The sequence below is a fragment of the Drosophila sechellia genome, chromosome X, assembly GCF_004382195.2.
Source record: "Drosophila sechellia strain sech25 chromosome X, ASM438219v1, whole genome shotgun sequence".
Lineage (NCBI taxonomy): Eukaryota > Metazoa > Arthropoda > Insecta > Diptera > Drosophilidae > Drosophila > Drosophila sechellia.
This window is the reverse complement of record NC_045954.1, coordinates 3,620,231-3,635,484: the sequence shown is the minus strand read 5'-3', so window position 1 is coordinate 3,635,484 and position 15,254 is coordinate 3,620,231. Positions and strand designations below refer to the sequence as shown.

Sequence of the window (15,254 nt, the reverse complement as noted above, 5' to 3'; positions counted from 1 at the left end):
ATTTGGACACATATTAGTTGCTAAAAGAAACATTTTATTAACTTTTCAAAAAATAAAAATTTAAACTTACAAAAATATTCCGGACGTGCATGCCGCTTAATAGGAAATGTTGTTGTTACTAATTTATCGAGCTATGGGCCTCCACAGAAAAAAAGAAAGGAAAAAGACTTTATGATTTTGTTTCTATGCATTTATTTAAAGAAATATTAATTTTTTCCCATTCTTGTGGATGCTCTACATCTCTTATTTCGTTGTTCATATGCCGCAAAGTATCTCTTAATAATGTTATAGAAAAATAAGATCTTATAAAACTGATGTTATATGTAAGAGTTATATTAACACTATAAATACACGTATTCGTTTAAATGCAAGACGACACAAAAAATATTCTTAACATAATTAAGTACGACAATAAAAAAATAAATGCCTTAATTGATTTAGAGTAAAACTAAAAATTATACAAAAAAAGATGTAAAAAAAATGGGAATGCGAGTGTCGTTGGACAACAGCACGCACAAGGAAGCTCAACGACCAAGTTTCAAACTGCTGGCGTCTCACACAGAGAAATAAATCGTATTTAGTTAGCTTAGGTAAAAAATGTAAGTAAAATTCGGTGTCGAAACAAAAAACACTAATGTGGTTTATGGAGGCGGACGACTGGTCAGGCTGTGGGTGTTTAAAAATGTGGAGTTAGTCAAGCGATCGATGTCCAATGGGGCGACGGGTGGCACTGTGCAGTTTGTAAGCGATGCAGCGGCTGGACTATACTGTAATCCCATTCGGTGGTACCGCTGCATCGGTAAGCTTTAGCACGATTCCTGGGCAAGTATATGTGTAGGTATGAATGGGCGTGTACAATATGCTTGTGTGCGTGTGCTTGGGGACATTGGCATTGAGTGGGTGGTGATGGGTGGTGGTGGCATTAGTGGGTGGGTTATGTGTCACAGCGGGAACTTCTCATGTAGAACCATAGAAGGACTGTGTTTCCCCTCCGTTTCCGCATTCCGCCTGATCCTTGAGTCCGGGTCCATGCAATTCGCCTGATAGCTGGCAACACTTTATATCCTTACACCTACGTATTTGTAAGCATGCTATGTACATCCTTGGCGGATCCTTATTGGCGACGTGGCAGCATTGTAATGCTTGAGATTAACGGGTTCCATGTACGGCTAGAAAGTTGCACTAGAGATGGTCGATGGTCGAGGGTCGAATCATCATCATCTGCGCTGGTTCAGCATCTGCAGGTAGTACTCGCAGTTGGTGCAATATACTGCCGGTGCGATCACATGCCGCTTGCGGCACAAATTGCACTCAACGGCTTTGGCAGAAGCCTTCACAATGGCATTGTTGTAGACGCGGGTGGGAATGGCGGTGATGCCGGCCGATGTGGTGCCGCCCGCTACACTTGCCCCTGGTGCTGCTCCAGGGTGTCCTGATCCTGCAGATCCGGTCTCGGGCAAGCCGTTCTTTTGCGGCGGCGGCGGTGGTGGGGGCAAGCAATCGGCTTCGCCCTTGGTTCCTGGCTCAAAGCTCACCTTTTTCTGCACGGGCTTGGCCATCAGCTGTTGCTGCTGCAGATGCTGCTGGGCATTGGGTAGCGGGTAGTAGGGTCCTGCTGCTGCAGGCTGGTATCCATGTGGCAGGGGCACCCGCTGGTAGGGCGAAGGCAGCGGCACTTGCTCTGAAGTCGCCACACTGCCATTGCTAAAGTAGCCCACGCTGAGCTGCTGCGGAGCCTGCTGCTGCTGCTGTTGCTGTTGCTGCTGAAGTTGCTGGTGTTTCTGCAAAGTCACAGAGTAGCTACCAAGCTGTGAATGATGCAAGGGACGCGGCATGGTAGTGTACTGTGCATCCAATTGCTGCAAGTGTTGCTGGCTGGCTATGCCGCTCATACTAGTGCGATGTATCTGCTGCTGGCGGTACAACTCCTGGTGTTGATGCTGCTGCTGCTGTTGCTGCTGCTGTTGCTGCTGCTGTTGCTGCTGCTGCTGCTGTTGCTGCTGCTGTTGCTGCATCCTCTGGACGTATCTCTGCATATCTGCTGTGGCTGCTGCTGGTCTGCCCAACATGGGCGATGGTTGTTGCAGCTGTTGCAGCTGCTGCAGCTGCTGTTGTCGCGGCTGCGCTTCCGTTTGCAATCGCATCATGTTCTGCTGCTGCTGCTGGATCATTTGAGCAGTGACTTTTTCGTTGGGATGCTGGGCAGTCCGCAGGACCCGCTCCAGTATGGGATTGGGTATAAAATCATCGTCCTCCTCGTTCCCAGCTGTGGCAACCAGGATCACCTGGTCGCAAAAGGAGACGCTCTTTTTCTTTACCCGCTTAGGTAGTGCGGCAGCTCCGTTCTGATTCAGTGTCTGCTGTACCATCGTGTTCAGCAACTCCACTTCGCGAATCTCCTCTGCTATCTGCGATTGGGTCATTTCGTACTTGGGCTTGGGCAGCAATTGGTGGGCGGTGAGCGCGGCGGGCAGGGTGCTTCTCACCGGCGGCATAGCGTCCACCTCATCCACATCCATTTTTGCATTGCCGTTTGGCAGCCCGTTCATCTGGGTGCGCAGCTGCCCCATCTGCTGAGACTGTCCCGGCTGGGACAATAGCTCCTGCGAGGAGTAGGATCGAATGGAGGTTTGCTCGAAGCGATGGGTCAAGTCCCTGACACTTGATGGCGACGAGGCCTCCAGCTTACGTTGCATGGCTCTCAAATCGTTGGCCTGTTTCGCCTGCAGCTCCTTCAGCCAGGTGGCATCGGTGGTGGCTGCTCCCGGGTGATTGGCCTGCTCCTTTCTCAGCTTGAGCAGATGCTGGCGCTGCTGCAGCTGTGCCAAAATGCTGGTGGTGCCCTCGAGGGATTCAAGTTGCTGGCGCTGCTGCTTACTGGCCGCCTCCAGTGCCTGCAGCTGGCTCAGTTGCTGGTTGAGTGGCTCCAGATCCAGTTCCGGCGGTGGTGGTGGCGGGAAATCTTCGCTAGCCTGTCGCGAATGGCAGGAAGAGTGCGGTGGACTTGGGTACGGAGGCAGTTCCATTGGGGGCGGCAGTGGCAGCTCGTCCTGAGCGACCAGCATTTGCAAATCCTTTTGAGGACTCTGCTCCGAGTGAACCTGCGCGCAAGTGGTGATGATCGTCTGGCAGGAGTCCTCGCTAATCGAGGTGTTTGAACTCATGGCCGAGATGTTGGACAAGTTGGCCTCATGGTGAAATTGCTGTTGTTGTTGTTGCTGTGGGGTCAAAGTGGAGCTGGTTCGCATGGGCGGCGGTGGAGCCACTTTCGGTACCATGGTCAACTGCCTGCCGCTGCCGTGGAAGCTCTTGCGCATCAGCTTGCTCCTCTCCAGATTCGGATTTGGATTGCTGCCGGCTCCCGAATTTGAGCCCGACCCGGACCCCGAGTAGTCAAAGTGTCCCTCAGAGATGTAGCCGCTCATGCCGTGGCCGTGTTTGCCCAATCCCACGGCACTGTCGTCTACGGAGGTACCCAAGAGAGTGCCCGCCGTAGTTACGCCCTGTGCAGGATAATGTGGATGGTGGGTTATGCCGGCATTGGCCGTCGAGTCGTCCACCGCCTCCGTGAGGTCCGGCATGGAGCGATTCTTGCGACGAATGAGCCCGCCCATTAACAGCTTGCGTCTGATTTTGTGCTGCTTTTTGCCGCTCTTGTCCTTCTCCTTTTTCTCGTCTTTGTCCTCCTTATGCTTCTTCAGCGTGTCCTTGGCATTCACTAGAAGCGTTTCGGTGAGCGAGAACTCACGGGTAAGCTTGTTGCGATCCTCGCTGCGACTCCGCTTCTCCTTTTCTTTGTCCTTGCGCCCGAACAGCGAGCGACTCTCCCGCTCCGGTTTTCCCGGACTGGTGGCCAGTTGCTTCTCCTGCTCGTACTCGATAGCGTTGTCATCGCACGCGGACGCAGAGACCAAGGCCTTCAGAGGACTCTTGCGCTTCGGGAGCGTGGCATATATTTCGATGCTGGCTGGGATCTGCTGCTGGATCTGATGAATCTGCTGGATCTGCTGTATCTGCTGGAACTGCAGCTGCTGCTGCTCCTTCTCTAACGTGCGATCCTTGCTATTCTGGCGCACGTGCTTAACACTACTCGTGCTCCCTTCGCGCATGTGCTTCAGTTCGGGCATAGCCTCTGTTTCAGCCCCCTTCTCCACCAGAATCCGCCGGTGCAGACTACGGGCCCGCATCACGCAAGTATTGTGCTTCATCCGGGCAAAGGTCATCGTCTGCGGATTGCTGTACGGGGCATCCATAGCTGCCCGTGCCCGCCCAGCAGCCGCATTGCAGAGCACCAGGGCTGTTTCCAGATCATGCGACTCCTCCACCAGTCGGGACTTTTCGAGCAACTGGTCTGCCTCATGGCACAGCTTTTCGCAGTCCCCAGACAAGGCCAGCTGTCCGTTGCCATGTCCATGGGGCATTGCTCCTCCGTTTGAAACGACGCCCATGGCTGCTTCCGGTATCTTAGCCAGCTGTGGATTTAGCGCATGTTTCGGCGGATATGAGTCCGTGGAGCTTAGCGAAAAGGAGTCGTAGCCCGGGTCATATGGCAAGCCATGTCGCGTGGGGCTCTGGGGCACTGCTGCCACTCCCCTCTTGGCCACCATGTACAGATAGGGATTATCCAGCGTCGTGGAACTGGCTGAACTAGCGCTGTTTCGATCGCCAGACCAATTGCCTGAGTCGCGACGACGTGGCTGATTCAGGTGCTCCGGCATTGTAAGTCCATCGCTGGGCGGAGAACTGCCGTTGGAGGAGGCGTGGCCCGAGCTTGACTCCGCACTGTGACTGCGCTGAAGTTGGAGGTGCTGCCTCCTCGCCAGCTGGGCACTCAGCACTGCCTCGATGGGCTTTCGGCTCAGGAAGCCACCATCCTTATCCACGCTCTGTTGGCCAACACCGACTCCATTGCCGCCTCCAATCTTGTCCTGGATTACGCTCAAATTCTGGTACTGGGCACTCAGCACGTGTTCAACCGTTTTGCGGCTGATGTACGCATCTGTTTCATCCGTGCCCATTGCCAGATTGCTCGGAAAGATATTCTTTTGAATCACACTCAGGTTCTGGTAGTCGTTGGGTGGTGTCCTCAGCGGAGTCGGGGTGATGGCCCTCCTTGTGTTGCCCAGGCTGGGCTTCTCCGGACTGGGCGTAACTGCCCGGCGAACCACTGAGCCAGCACTCGATGGAGCACTCGCCGGCATGGCCACATCCACGTGACTGACACCTGCACCGTTGCCCACCGAAGGCTGCTGGGGAACGGCGTACAGCAGCAGGAGTGGTTGATATCTTCCCCGGCTGCATTTGTCCACCACGCCCTCCCAACTAGGCCCCACCTCCTTCACGTTCGCATCATCGAAGTAGACCCACACCTTAAGCTTCGTGTGGAAGAAGAAGGTGGTGTAGTGTTTGCCGTAGTAGGAAACGATGCCAACCAGCTCGTGCTGGGTCTGCTGGGCCCATCGTGGCTCGCTGACCTGGTGGAAAACGTCACCCAGGCGCAGGCTGGTGCCCACTGCCTTTAGGACGGCATGAACCTGATCCGCCGCCGGTCGCTCAGAGTCCCAAACGATGCCAATGGACACAACTTCTGGTCGGTTGAGCAGGGCCCGACAAATCCCAATCTTGGCGCCGCAGGTGTTCTGTTTTAGGATTCAAGAGAGTTACAATATGAGTTTCAACCGCCAGCATGGATAATTGTTAAGTTGACAACTCACCGGACAGTCGCGTATGTCGCCCATGTTGCCGGCGGCCCTTAAAAGCTGGCCAAAGCTCAGTTGCTGATGAGACTGCAGGGCCAAACTTTTCTGGGAGGTCAGAGCCGAGGCAGAGACGTAGTGCACCATCTGTGTGTGATTGGAGAACACAAGTCAATTAGTTAACAGCGGAATATGGTCAAGACGGAAGTGATACGCCCACTGCGATTCTCCAGGCACGCGCTGACGTCACCCCGAGATATATACGCATTAGCCATCGATTATATGCCCCCTTTTAAGGGACCAACTGGTCCGAGCAGCTTTTCGCAGACAATCTGCATGTGCACGGCAATGTCCCATAACCCGTTTACTCCGCCCAGATCGGTAACAGCCGCGCTAGTAACTGTTCTCGGACAGAAAGAAAAGTCGCGGACATTCAAGACATTCATCACACTCAAGACACGGCAAGTGCAACATCGTATGTTGCAGGTGCTCGGAGCCAAACTGGTGGAACCCACGCCACGAGTTTGGCTCTGATTCGATCGGCGATTGTTTCTGCGGTTCATGGCTTCAATCGGAGGAACAGACAAACGGGTTGGCTACACTTGCAAAAACGTTGTACAATGATTTAATACGCATTAAAAAAGGCTAATTGACACTAAAAACTTTAAAGCGAACTCTATATACTCCATTTAATCGCCGAGTAAAATTTGCTTTGTTCATTGCTTTGTACGTACTGCTGTCGGAGCTTTGATTAATGCCTTCATTAAGAATCCTATCCTATAAGATTCTCGTTAAATGGTTACATTGCGTACCTGGGTAAAGGGCAGCTGCTCCGAGTTGGCTCCGCACTTGCAGACGCTCTGCTCGATGACGCGCATGGCGAACCTTCGGTGGGCGATGCAGGCGGAGGATTCGCAAGAGTCGCCGTCATCCGGCGAAATGTGCGAGTGGACGCGGTGGAGAAGGAGCTCGAAGCATTCGGCGGCATCGCCCAAGCAGCCAAGTGGGAATCGGCGTCCAGCCAAAGGACCACTGGCCAAAGCCCGACGCAGTGGCTCCGGGCACAAGGCGGGCTCAGAACTGGTCTGCAGCTGCTGGAAGAGTTCCTGTTGCCAGAAGGGAACAAATTGGTTAGAAGACTTCAACTTAGAATAATGACTATAGCTAAGAATATTTCGAAAGACAATGCTGAGTGATTATGTATTTCATATAAAGTATTTCCTAAGTTACACTAAATAATAAACAAAATATGTGAGTACACTTGTGTGCGTTTCATTTCTGGCTTTAGACAAGTCGATAATTTAAAGCTTCCCCCACGTGATATTACTCCCTAGACTTACGATAACCGCATTGATGCACCGATCCCTCTCCGAATTTCCCGCGCTGTTGATATGACCATTGCTATTGCCATTGCCAGTGCTATTATAGCCCATTACGGCCAATTCCACGCTGCTGGCCACTTTGGCCAAGGCACTGACCGACTTCTGCTTCGATTGCTGGCGGGTCAAAGTGGCCGACTTGTCGGCTCCGTCCAGGATCAATTTGCGGGGACTACTCCTTGGCAGGGTCCCTCCATTGTTGCTGATCAGGTGCCCCAACTGGGGATGCGGATGGTGGGCTTGAACGGGAACGGTAACGGGTACGGAAACAGGTGATGTTGGGGATGTGCACGGGGTGCTGGGTGCTCCTGATCCCAATGCTGCAGCTCCTCCAGTTGGGGCTGCTAGGCCCACCACATTCGTGGGTTCTTTCCTTTTGTAGCGGAACTTGATCATCTTGCTGTTATCCGGTAATCAGAGTCACAACATGGCACTGTGGAAATGGGTTTACAAAATTGCTTAGCTTTTACATCTCCTCTCGCCTGTTTATTCAGTTCTCAAGTTTTTGGCCAGGCAGGGTGTTAAGTGTTTTTTACTCTAGTCAGCTCGAAAACACAAAAAGAAAAAAACTAAATAAAGGGGGAAGTCAGCCAGCGGAAGTGCGAACTAAAGTGCAAAGTCAGCCCCCAAAAAACGACAATTTGCAATCTGCAACCCCCAGCAATTAAGGAGGAAGTTAGTAGCGATTCGAGACAATTAAAGGTACGAGACGAGCACTTCTTGGCATATCGCATGGGTCGATACTAGTACGATAAAAGCTGCGACAGGTTTTTAACCATCATTTGGCACACCCTACCCTAAGCCTTAAACGCAACTCGACTGGACTTGACTTTCGCTTTTGGCCTGCTCTCGACCTCATTTGCGGCCAATCGAAAGTTTCGCCAGCAAAAAACAAACCGGTCCATATTCCAAGCCGCCGAGACAAAGTTCTCCAGCCCCAAGAAAAGTCAGTAAGCGGTTTCTCAAAACTGCTACGCTGCAAAGCTGAAAACAGCAAATTGCATGTGCAGTGCTAAGCGGTAAGCGGTAAGCGCCGAGCGGTACAGCGGCAGAACGGTCTAATGTTGCCGCCTGACAACCGCTGACGCCTCGAAAATGAAGTGCCACTCGATGGAACCCGAGACCTGGAGCAGCAGGTCCAAGTTAATGGAGCTACCAGGGCATCGGCGGGGCATTAGGGGTCCCAGAATGACGCCATATGCTACATATGGCTGAGATCTGTAAACGCCTTTTGCCTTTTCTGCTGTCAATTACAATTGTTTGGCCAAAGCAACGGCAACCCGACACACGAACAATGAGTCGGCCTAAAATTATTAAATGCAGGCTGATATGCACAGAGCACAATTCTCTTGCTAAAAATGATTAAAAAGCCATTATTGTTGCGGACACGTACGTATGTATGTTTATTTGCCAAGACCGTGCGTTTATCATCTTAAGCATGTCAGAAGGGCAAAAAAAAGTATTTATGCTGGGCAATTTTCCCTTTTGAATAACAAACATAACATATTTTAATTTGAAAATCGATTTTTAAAGTGTCTTATTCGCATACTCGTATACACGATCCCCATAAATAAATACGCAAATATCTGTTTTGCACACGAAATACTTGAATCGAAATTGGGAGTGGAGTCGGCACAATTAACACTTGTCAACTGTTTGAGTTTTGAGCGAGATCGTGAAAGGGACGAAATATTCGGGGGAAGAAGTTTGAGTTGTGAGTTCATCAGTTTGCACTTCGCATGAGCGACTGCTCAAGTTCAAGTAGAAAGAAAACAACGCCAAATATACAACAAACAACACACAAATATTAACACAATTAAGTAGAGACCAGGTGAACTTACAATCAGCAGTGCATTCTTAGCTAAAATTCTCAAAAACCTATGTTATCTTTCCCGAAAAATGAAGAGCCAATGGCTGAAGCCCGCCTAAAGACCCATAAACGTGGCCTATGTATTTTTTAGTGCCACACGCAGTAACAACAACTGGGTGACAATTCTGGATTTTATGGCCAGCGTTCTGACCCGAAACTCCGAAAATGTTTAATAAGCGAAAAAGCCGACGTTGGCGAGCGGAAGTTCGGACTTCCAGTGGTAGTGCTGTACTAATACTTGTCGTTTTCCAGGTAAAGTGCAGCGAAATGGGCGTTCCCGCCCTGCTCAATTGTTGTTGTATAATTGGGCATTCATTGGACAAAACAGTTGCATGCTAATTAGTCCGGGGCACAAAATCAAACGTCACGCTCTTTAATTCCCGCTTTTGGGCCTTTTGGGCACTGGACCACACTGTTGCCACACAAACGTGGAAGTTGGCGAATCATTTAGGCCATGTACATAATTAGCCGGCAATTGGCCAACGATTTGCGCGAAGTGCGCAACTGCAGAGCACAAGGGGCTTATCTTGAAATGCGAGCAGCTCCCCGAATGGAACTACTAGGGGTCTTCAACAAAATGACAGTGGTTTGTAAAATGGCGCTAGCCGCATGGATTGTAATCATGTTACGTGTGAGAATTAAAATGATATTATACAGGTGATTAGGCCAACAAATTGAAATTAGAGTCTCTTGCTTTTCCCAAAAAACGTTATTTCAAAATTGCATCGCAATATCCAGATGCCTTGTCCTCCATTTTGTGGATCATGTCATGAAACACGAGTTACGCTCAAGTCTCGAGATTCGAGATTCGATGAGGCGACACTTGGCGGGGAAACCGAACTGGCAGTCCTTGAGATTGAGACAGACGCTAACCCAACCGACACTATTTATAGATCGGGGCTTTGGGCTTTGGGACTTTGGCTTTGCACACCTCTAAGCGTACATAGATCGCAGATACACACCAGAGTTAGAGATACAGATACAGATACTGAGGGCTTTGGGCAGCTGTTGTCGAATGCAAAACGAGTTGGCAACACAAGCTGGCCTGCAGCTAAATGTTTTCATTTATTGTTATTACTTCTTATTATTGTTGCTCGCTTCTGTTGTTTTTGTTGGTGCTTTATGATTATTTATCTTTTTGCAAGCCTGATGATTTATGGGCTTTAATTGTTAAGCCACAAGCGGGGGCCAAAACGCTGGCTGTAGCTGAATGTATCTGCTTCCGCAATTACAGCGGCAACAAAGAGCCAGAACTGACCTTTTTTCTCAGCCAGATTGAGACAAAGAGTGTGTCTACCTGGGCTATCTGGCCAAATGTGGGAACACCACACGTGCAACAGCCCACCACCAGCAATCTGTAACTAGCAACTGGCAACCTGCCGCCAGCAGCTTGCACTCCATGCTACAGATGTCTCAGACCGAGAATCCAGCAGCGAAAAAGCGATGACTGGCAGATCTATGAGCCATAGAACATGCTGAGATACATGGCAAAAACTATTCTAATGCTTTGTCGTCGGCTGCAGAGTTTTCAGTATATCGTAATGCTTAACTTTGAAAAATACAAGCAGAATTTTTAGAAAACTCTCTGGATGGATGTACATAAATACGTTTTAATATTCAAATCCTAGATATATACATATTGATTCCTGTGCGACGCAAGGTGAAGGGGAGTGTTGCAACGGCAACCTGTAGCAGTGATTTCCGCATGTGAGGCGACTTCCAAGTAGTTGGCTAATGACTGTATTCAAGTGGCCCCATGTTTACATATGCTAGGCAGGCGTTGGAGGCCCAAGAATTACCCATAAATACACAAATCTGCCGCTTAATATTCGACTGGGACAGAGGAGTCCAAGAAGAAGGAGAATAAGTCGCGGCATTCTGATAGCCATGATAATGATAATGATGGCTGGGCTAGTGACATATGGCTTGGGCCAAAAGAAGAAGGAGCCCAACATCGGGTTGACGGCCTGCATTTCAATTGCGGGAGTGGAGTGCAGGGGGGAGTCCATGCAAATTGAAACTTTAAACTAAAACACTCCCCTTTTGGATATAAGAAAAAATCGCACTTGAAGATCGCGTGTTTCCCTGGACTTTCCCTAGGGAAACCAGGGGTCTTGAGAAAGAGATATATGTGTGTACATACGTAAGAGTATATAAAAAGAGCCTGCGTGCGGCGCACAGATTAATCTTTAATAAGCAGCATAAATGCATTAGGCGAGTGCCCACTGTACCTGTTCGTAGCAGGTTTCCACGAAGGCTGCGGGCTGCCAGGCATTTACATACCAAAAGATCTTCACAAAAGGTGAGGAAAAAACAAGTTGGCAGTTGGCGGTTGGCGGTCTTAAGCCATTTGGACCGCTATGATTTTTGACGCGGACCGGACCCACATGCTCGCCGAATATCAAAGAATCAATAACCAACGGAAAAGAAACAGGTAATTCCATTTGAATTGAGCTGCGATCCCAAACTCCATTGTTTCATTTCTAATAATCAAAACTGGCCAAAAACTTGAGTTCTGTTTGAGCTTTGTTTAAGTTTTCAACTTACGCAAGCATATTCTGTTTTGTAGTTATAAAAGTAATCCAGTGATTTATCTCGATCTGAGCACAACTCTGGATCTCTTAGCCAGTGGTATTGGTTGTTTGTAGAGTAAACTTTTGCAGGCACAAGGCACAAAAAAAAATCAGTTTTATTTGAACTCGTTAGGAATCAGCGTTATTTTTTGCCGCGCGCGCAATTCTTCACTTTGATTTCCACTGCGATTCGATTCTGGATGGGGTTTGTGGATGAAGCAAAAGCGACCGACTGCCGATGAAAACACGTCCGCCGACTGGGAAATATGTATCGCAACTGAAACTCGTTTGGTCGCTTGGCTTTTGGCCATCCGACGAGAGAGAGAGAGAGAGAGAGAAATGTGCTCAGCAATGCTGGCTCTCCGGAGAAACTGGTTTTCCAGGGGAACAAGAACTTCAGTTATATCAACAGCGAACTCACCTGAGCAAACCCTAACCAAAAACCCGAACCCATACCCAAACCGAATCCGAACTCGAAAACGGGGGAGTTTGTCTTGTAGTAGGCCAAACAGGTAAATGTCTTGCCCGAGCAGGTAACCAGCGTCTCTCTCTCTCTCTCTCACTCTTCTCTCGAGATTCTCAGCTCTACGATTCCATTCTCAGATTTCTACAGACGAAGCACCCTGTATGTTGCCACGGATATACCTTTGTCAAAATGACAAATGCAGCCAGAGCGGTATATAGAAAAGTCCGCATCATCTTGCAGCTTAAATAATAGACCAGAACCCCAAGAATACGGTAGGCATAGGTCCAAGACCAAGCTTGGAGTCTGTGGCCATGGTTGTCTTTGGGGCGCAGATTGCAGATCTTGAGATTCATGAGTCATCCTGTAAAAGCGGGAACGCCAGAGAAACGCGTGCGCATGTGCAAACGCTACGAAACGAAAAAACCCGAGCGATTCCATGGAAAGCCCTAATATATTCGATCGTCCATAAACCTTGTAGCCCAAATTTGTTGTATTTGCTGTAGCTGAGTGGAGCGGTAAAAGTAAGATAGGAGATGCTGCGCCTCCGATGCCGAAAAGTAAAAAAAAAAAACAAAACGAGGAGTAAACAAAAGGCCTCTTTCTTCTCTGGGCTCAAAAGTTTAGGACCATCCACCCGCCAACGAGTCCATGACTCAAAAAGAAGCGAGAGTTGGGGCATCGAAACTGGAGTCAAGCAGTGACTCATGGCCAGACTACGAAGGTGTAACGTCAGTTGATTGATTGGGTCAGAGTAAACTGCACACAAGACCAAGATGCAGATGTGCATTGGACACACTTGCATAACAAATGCAAGGCAACAAATGTCACTCAACTGTGTATGTAAAATACCCAGCAAGTTCCATTTGTATTTGAGAGTTAGGGCAGAGTTAGATAAAATATAGTGATAAATATTGGATGATCACCAACTGAAATGTCGTTAGCCTTTATAATTTTTTTTAGCCAAGACACAGAACTGATCAATCAACTTTACCCAAAACGTTTTGGCCAATTTGGCGAGTATAGTAACTAGATAGCCCGAAAACAAAACACTGGGCCATTTTGATTGATTGACACGCTGAGGTTTCTTTCTCTAATATGTCAAAGGCGATCTTGCCTAAAATATCAAACAAAAACTGAGAAAACTATTCAATAATTAATGGATTCTCTGTCGCCGACTGACTGCATTTCTTTGCCAAGGCGGTAAATAAAAAGTTGTCGTATTTTTGTACGAATAAAAAACCTTCGTATCGCACGTCGATCGAATAAATTGAAGACATATAAAAAAAGCACAACGAAAATCAGAAGAAACGAAATAAAGCTTAACAAAATTAAACGTAAAGATCGGCAACGTACATACATGGGTTTTTTGATCGTTGCTGAAGAGTGAATCACACTGATGGAGATATGGCGATGATGGAAATGGATTTGTCTCTGCATCTCCGATTAGCACCTTCTGCACTCGTGCCCATCTTACATATGCATGTATGTACATACTACCAGCACTACTATATAGTACATAATACACACCTCCCACTCTTGCTTTGTTCATGGTAATTTGGATTTCCTTTTTATGGTGGCTCTGAACAAACAATGAAACTAAAAAATAAAACCCCCAAAAAAAAGACTGTTTGTTTGCACTTGCTTTAGATGCCATCGAGATTATGGAGTACCCGAAAAATCCAAATCTGGAGTATGCATATACATATACATGTACATATGTACTTGGAGGGCAAACAGAGCTTGGCGATAAGTGGAAGCCCATGCAACTGGCACACGATCATCAAGTGTCTGTTTCCGCATGGACTTTGGTTGGACCTGGATGGATCGTTTTCCTGCTAAAGAGGACATTGTCTTCTTGGTTGCCTCTCACTTTAATGACTTTGTCCTTTGGTTGTGTGGATTTCTGTAAATGCAGAATGAAAAGTCTGGGTCTAGTCCCTTCCTAATGAGAATTGTGCATTGAAGCATGACAGCGCCGAGAAAACTGTCGAGACGATTTTTCATCAAGAAGAAGTTCTTAGCCCTCTTATGTGAAACAATCAGCGTGGGGAACGGTCAAAATGCGATCGCAATCGTGGGAGTTTCCCAGCTCGAAAAGGCCAACGTCTTCAGTGCGACGATTTTCATAATTAAATAGTCTTCTTCCCGCGGGAAAGGTGGAGTAAAAATTAATTTAGCCGGGCCGCGTATAAATAATGCAAAATGCAAAGGGAAAGGCAAAAGGGGCAACCCTTCTCGTTTCTCATTTCTCGTTTAATATGTGGCAGCAAACAAGTGGGCAAGTGGCAGCCATGGTTTCCAGGGCCAAGTCGGGAGGTTTGGGGGCACACTACACGACGGCATGGAGGTGCAGAACAGTCAAAACAAAACAGTCAAACAAAAACAAACCGAAGAAGAGGCACCAACACTTTCCACTTCGTCGTCATCAATGTTTAAGGAGCGAAACAAACGAAGGGGAAAACGCTGCGGAGAGCGGGCCCACAGTGTGCACCCTGTTTTTCTTTTTTTTTTGTGGCCAGAGCGTCTTGGCCCGAAAAGTACAGTCGCGTACAGTCGTTAGCCTTTTGTTTGCTGGCGGGCCGAGTTTTTCCCGAACGTCACGAGTTTGTCGCTTGCCCAGGGGTTAGCACGATGGAAGATGCTACTCCGGGTTTTCGTTTGGGCCTATATTTGAGTTTGGGTCCTATTCTGCTTTTCTGCCACTCTGCTCTTCTGGCTAATGATCAGCGAGATAATAATAATGATCATCATCATCCGCTGGTCTGGTTTCTATATGTATGTATATTGCACGAGCCGCCTGAAAGGGTGACTGTTTTATGGTTTTCCTCATGGCTCTCGAGTCCCCATGTTTTTTTTTTCGGTTCGGCCTATCATGACCTTTTTTGTTTTTCGATGACTTGTTGGTTGTCCCGTTCTGGAGTAATTATGCACTTTTTTTTTAATATCGAAAGTCAGTCGATATAGTGCTGCGTTTTGGTTTATCTCAAATGAAATGTGAACTGCAGTTGTGCAAATAAGAGGTTCTTATAACATTATAATTACGTATCTTGCAGCTGTTTTCGGAAGGGAAAACTATTAGATTATATCAAGTTAAAACGAATCTAGTGGCATTTGCATAATTGCACTTGACTCGAGTTTAATTCGAGGTTTTACGAGGTGAGAACAGGACAAACGAGGCGTTGAGTGCCGGTCACGCTAGAGCCGGCAAAGGTCCTGACAGGCGTGACCAGTGGCCCAGGACTTATCCGGGAACAGGATCTAAACAGCCCC

At 48.3% G+C, this 15,254-nt stretch overlaps 1 protein-coding gene across 3 annotated transcripts in view; it reads right to left on the bottom strand.

Moving 5' to 3' along the window:
* Positions 1 to 172: 172 nt before the first annotated feature.
* Positions 173 to 15,254, bottom strand: part of LOC6612562 — a 44,907-nt gene continuing 29,825 nt past the window's right edge. For 2 of the 3 annotated variants that reach the window (XM_032724479.1, XM_002037033.2), the window contains 3 exons: positions 6,509 to 6,802; positions 5,715 to 5,843; positions 173 to 5,639 (listed from right to left, as the gene is read on the bottom strand). In XM_032724479.1, the coding sequence (XP_032580370.1) occupies positions 1,218 to 5,639; positions 5,715 to 5,843; positions 6,509 to 6,802 (4,845 nt within the window). In that variant the 3' untranslated portion in view covers positions 173 to 1,217. Of the gene's footprint in view, positions 5,640 to 5,714; positions 5,844 to 6,508; positions 6,803 to 7,036; positions 7,509 to 11,492; positions 11,806 to 15,254 lie in introns of those variants that run through there. The other variant, XM_032724478.1, reaches the window with a different exon arrangement.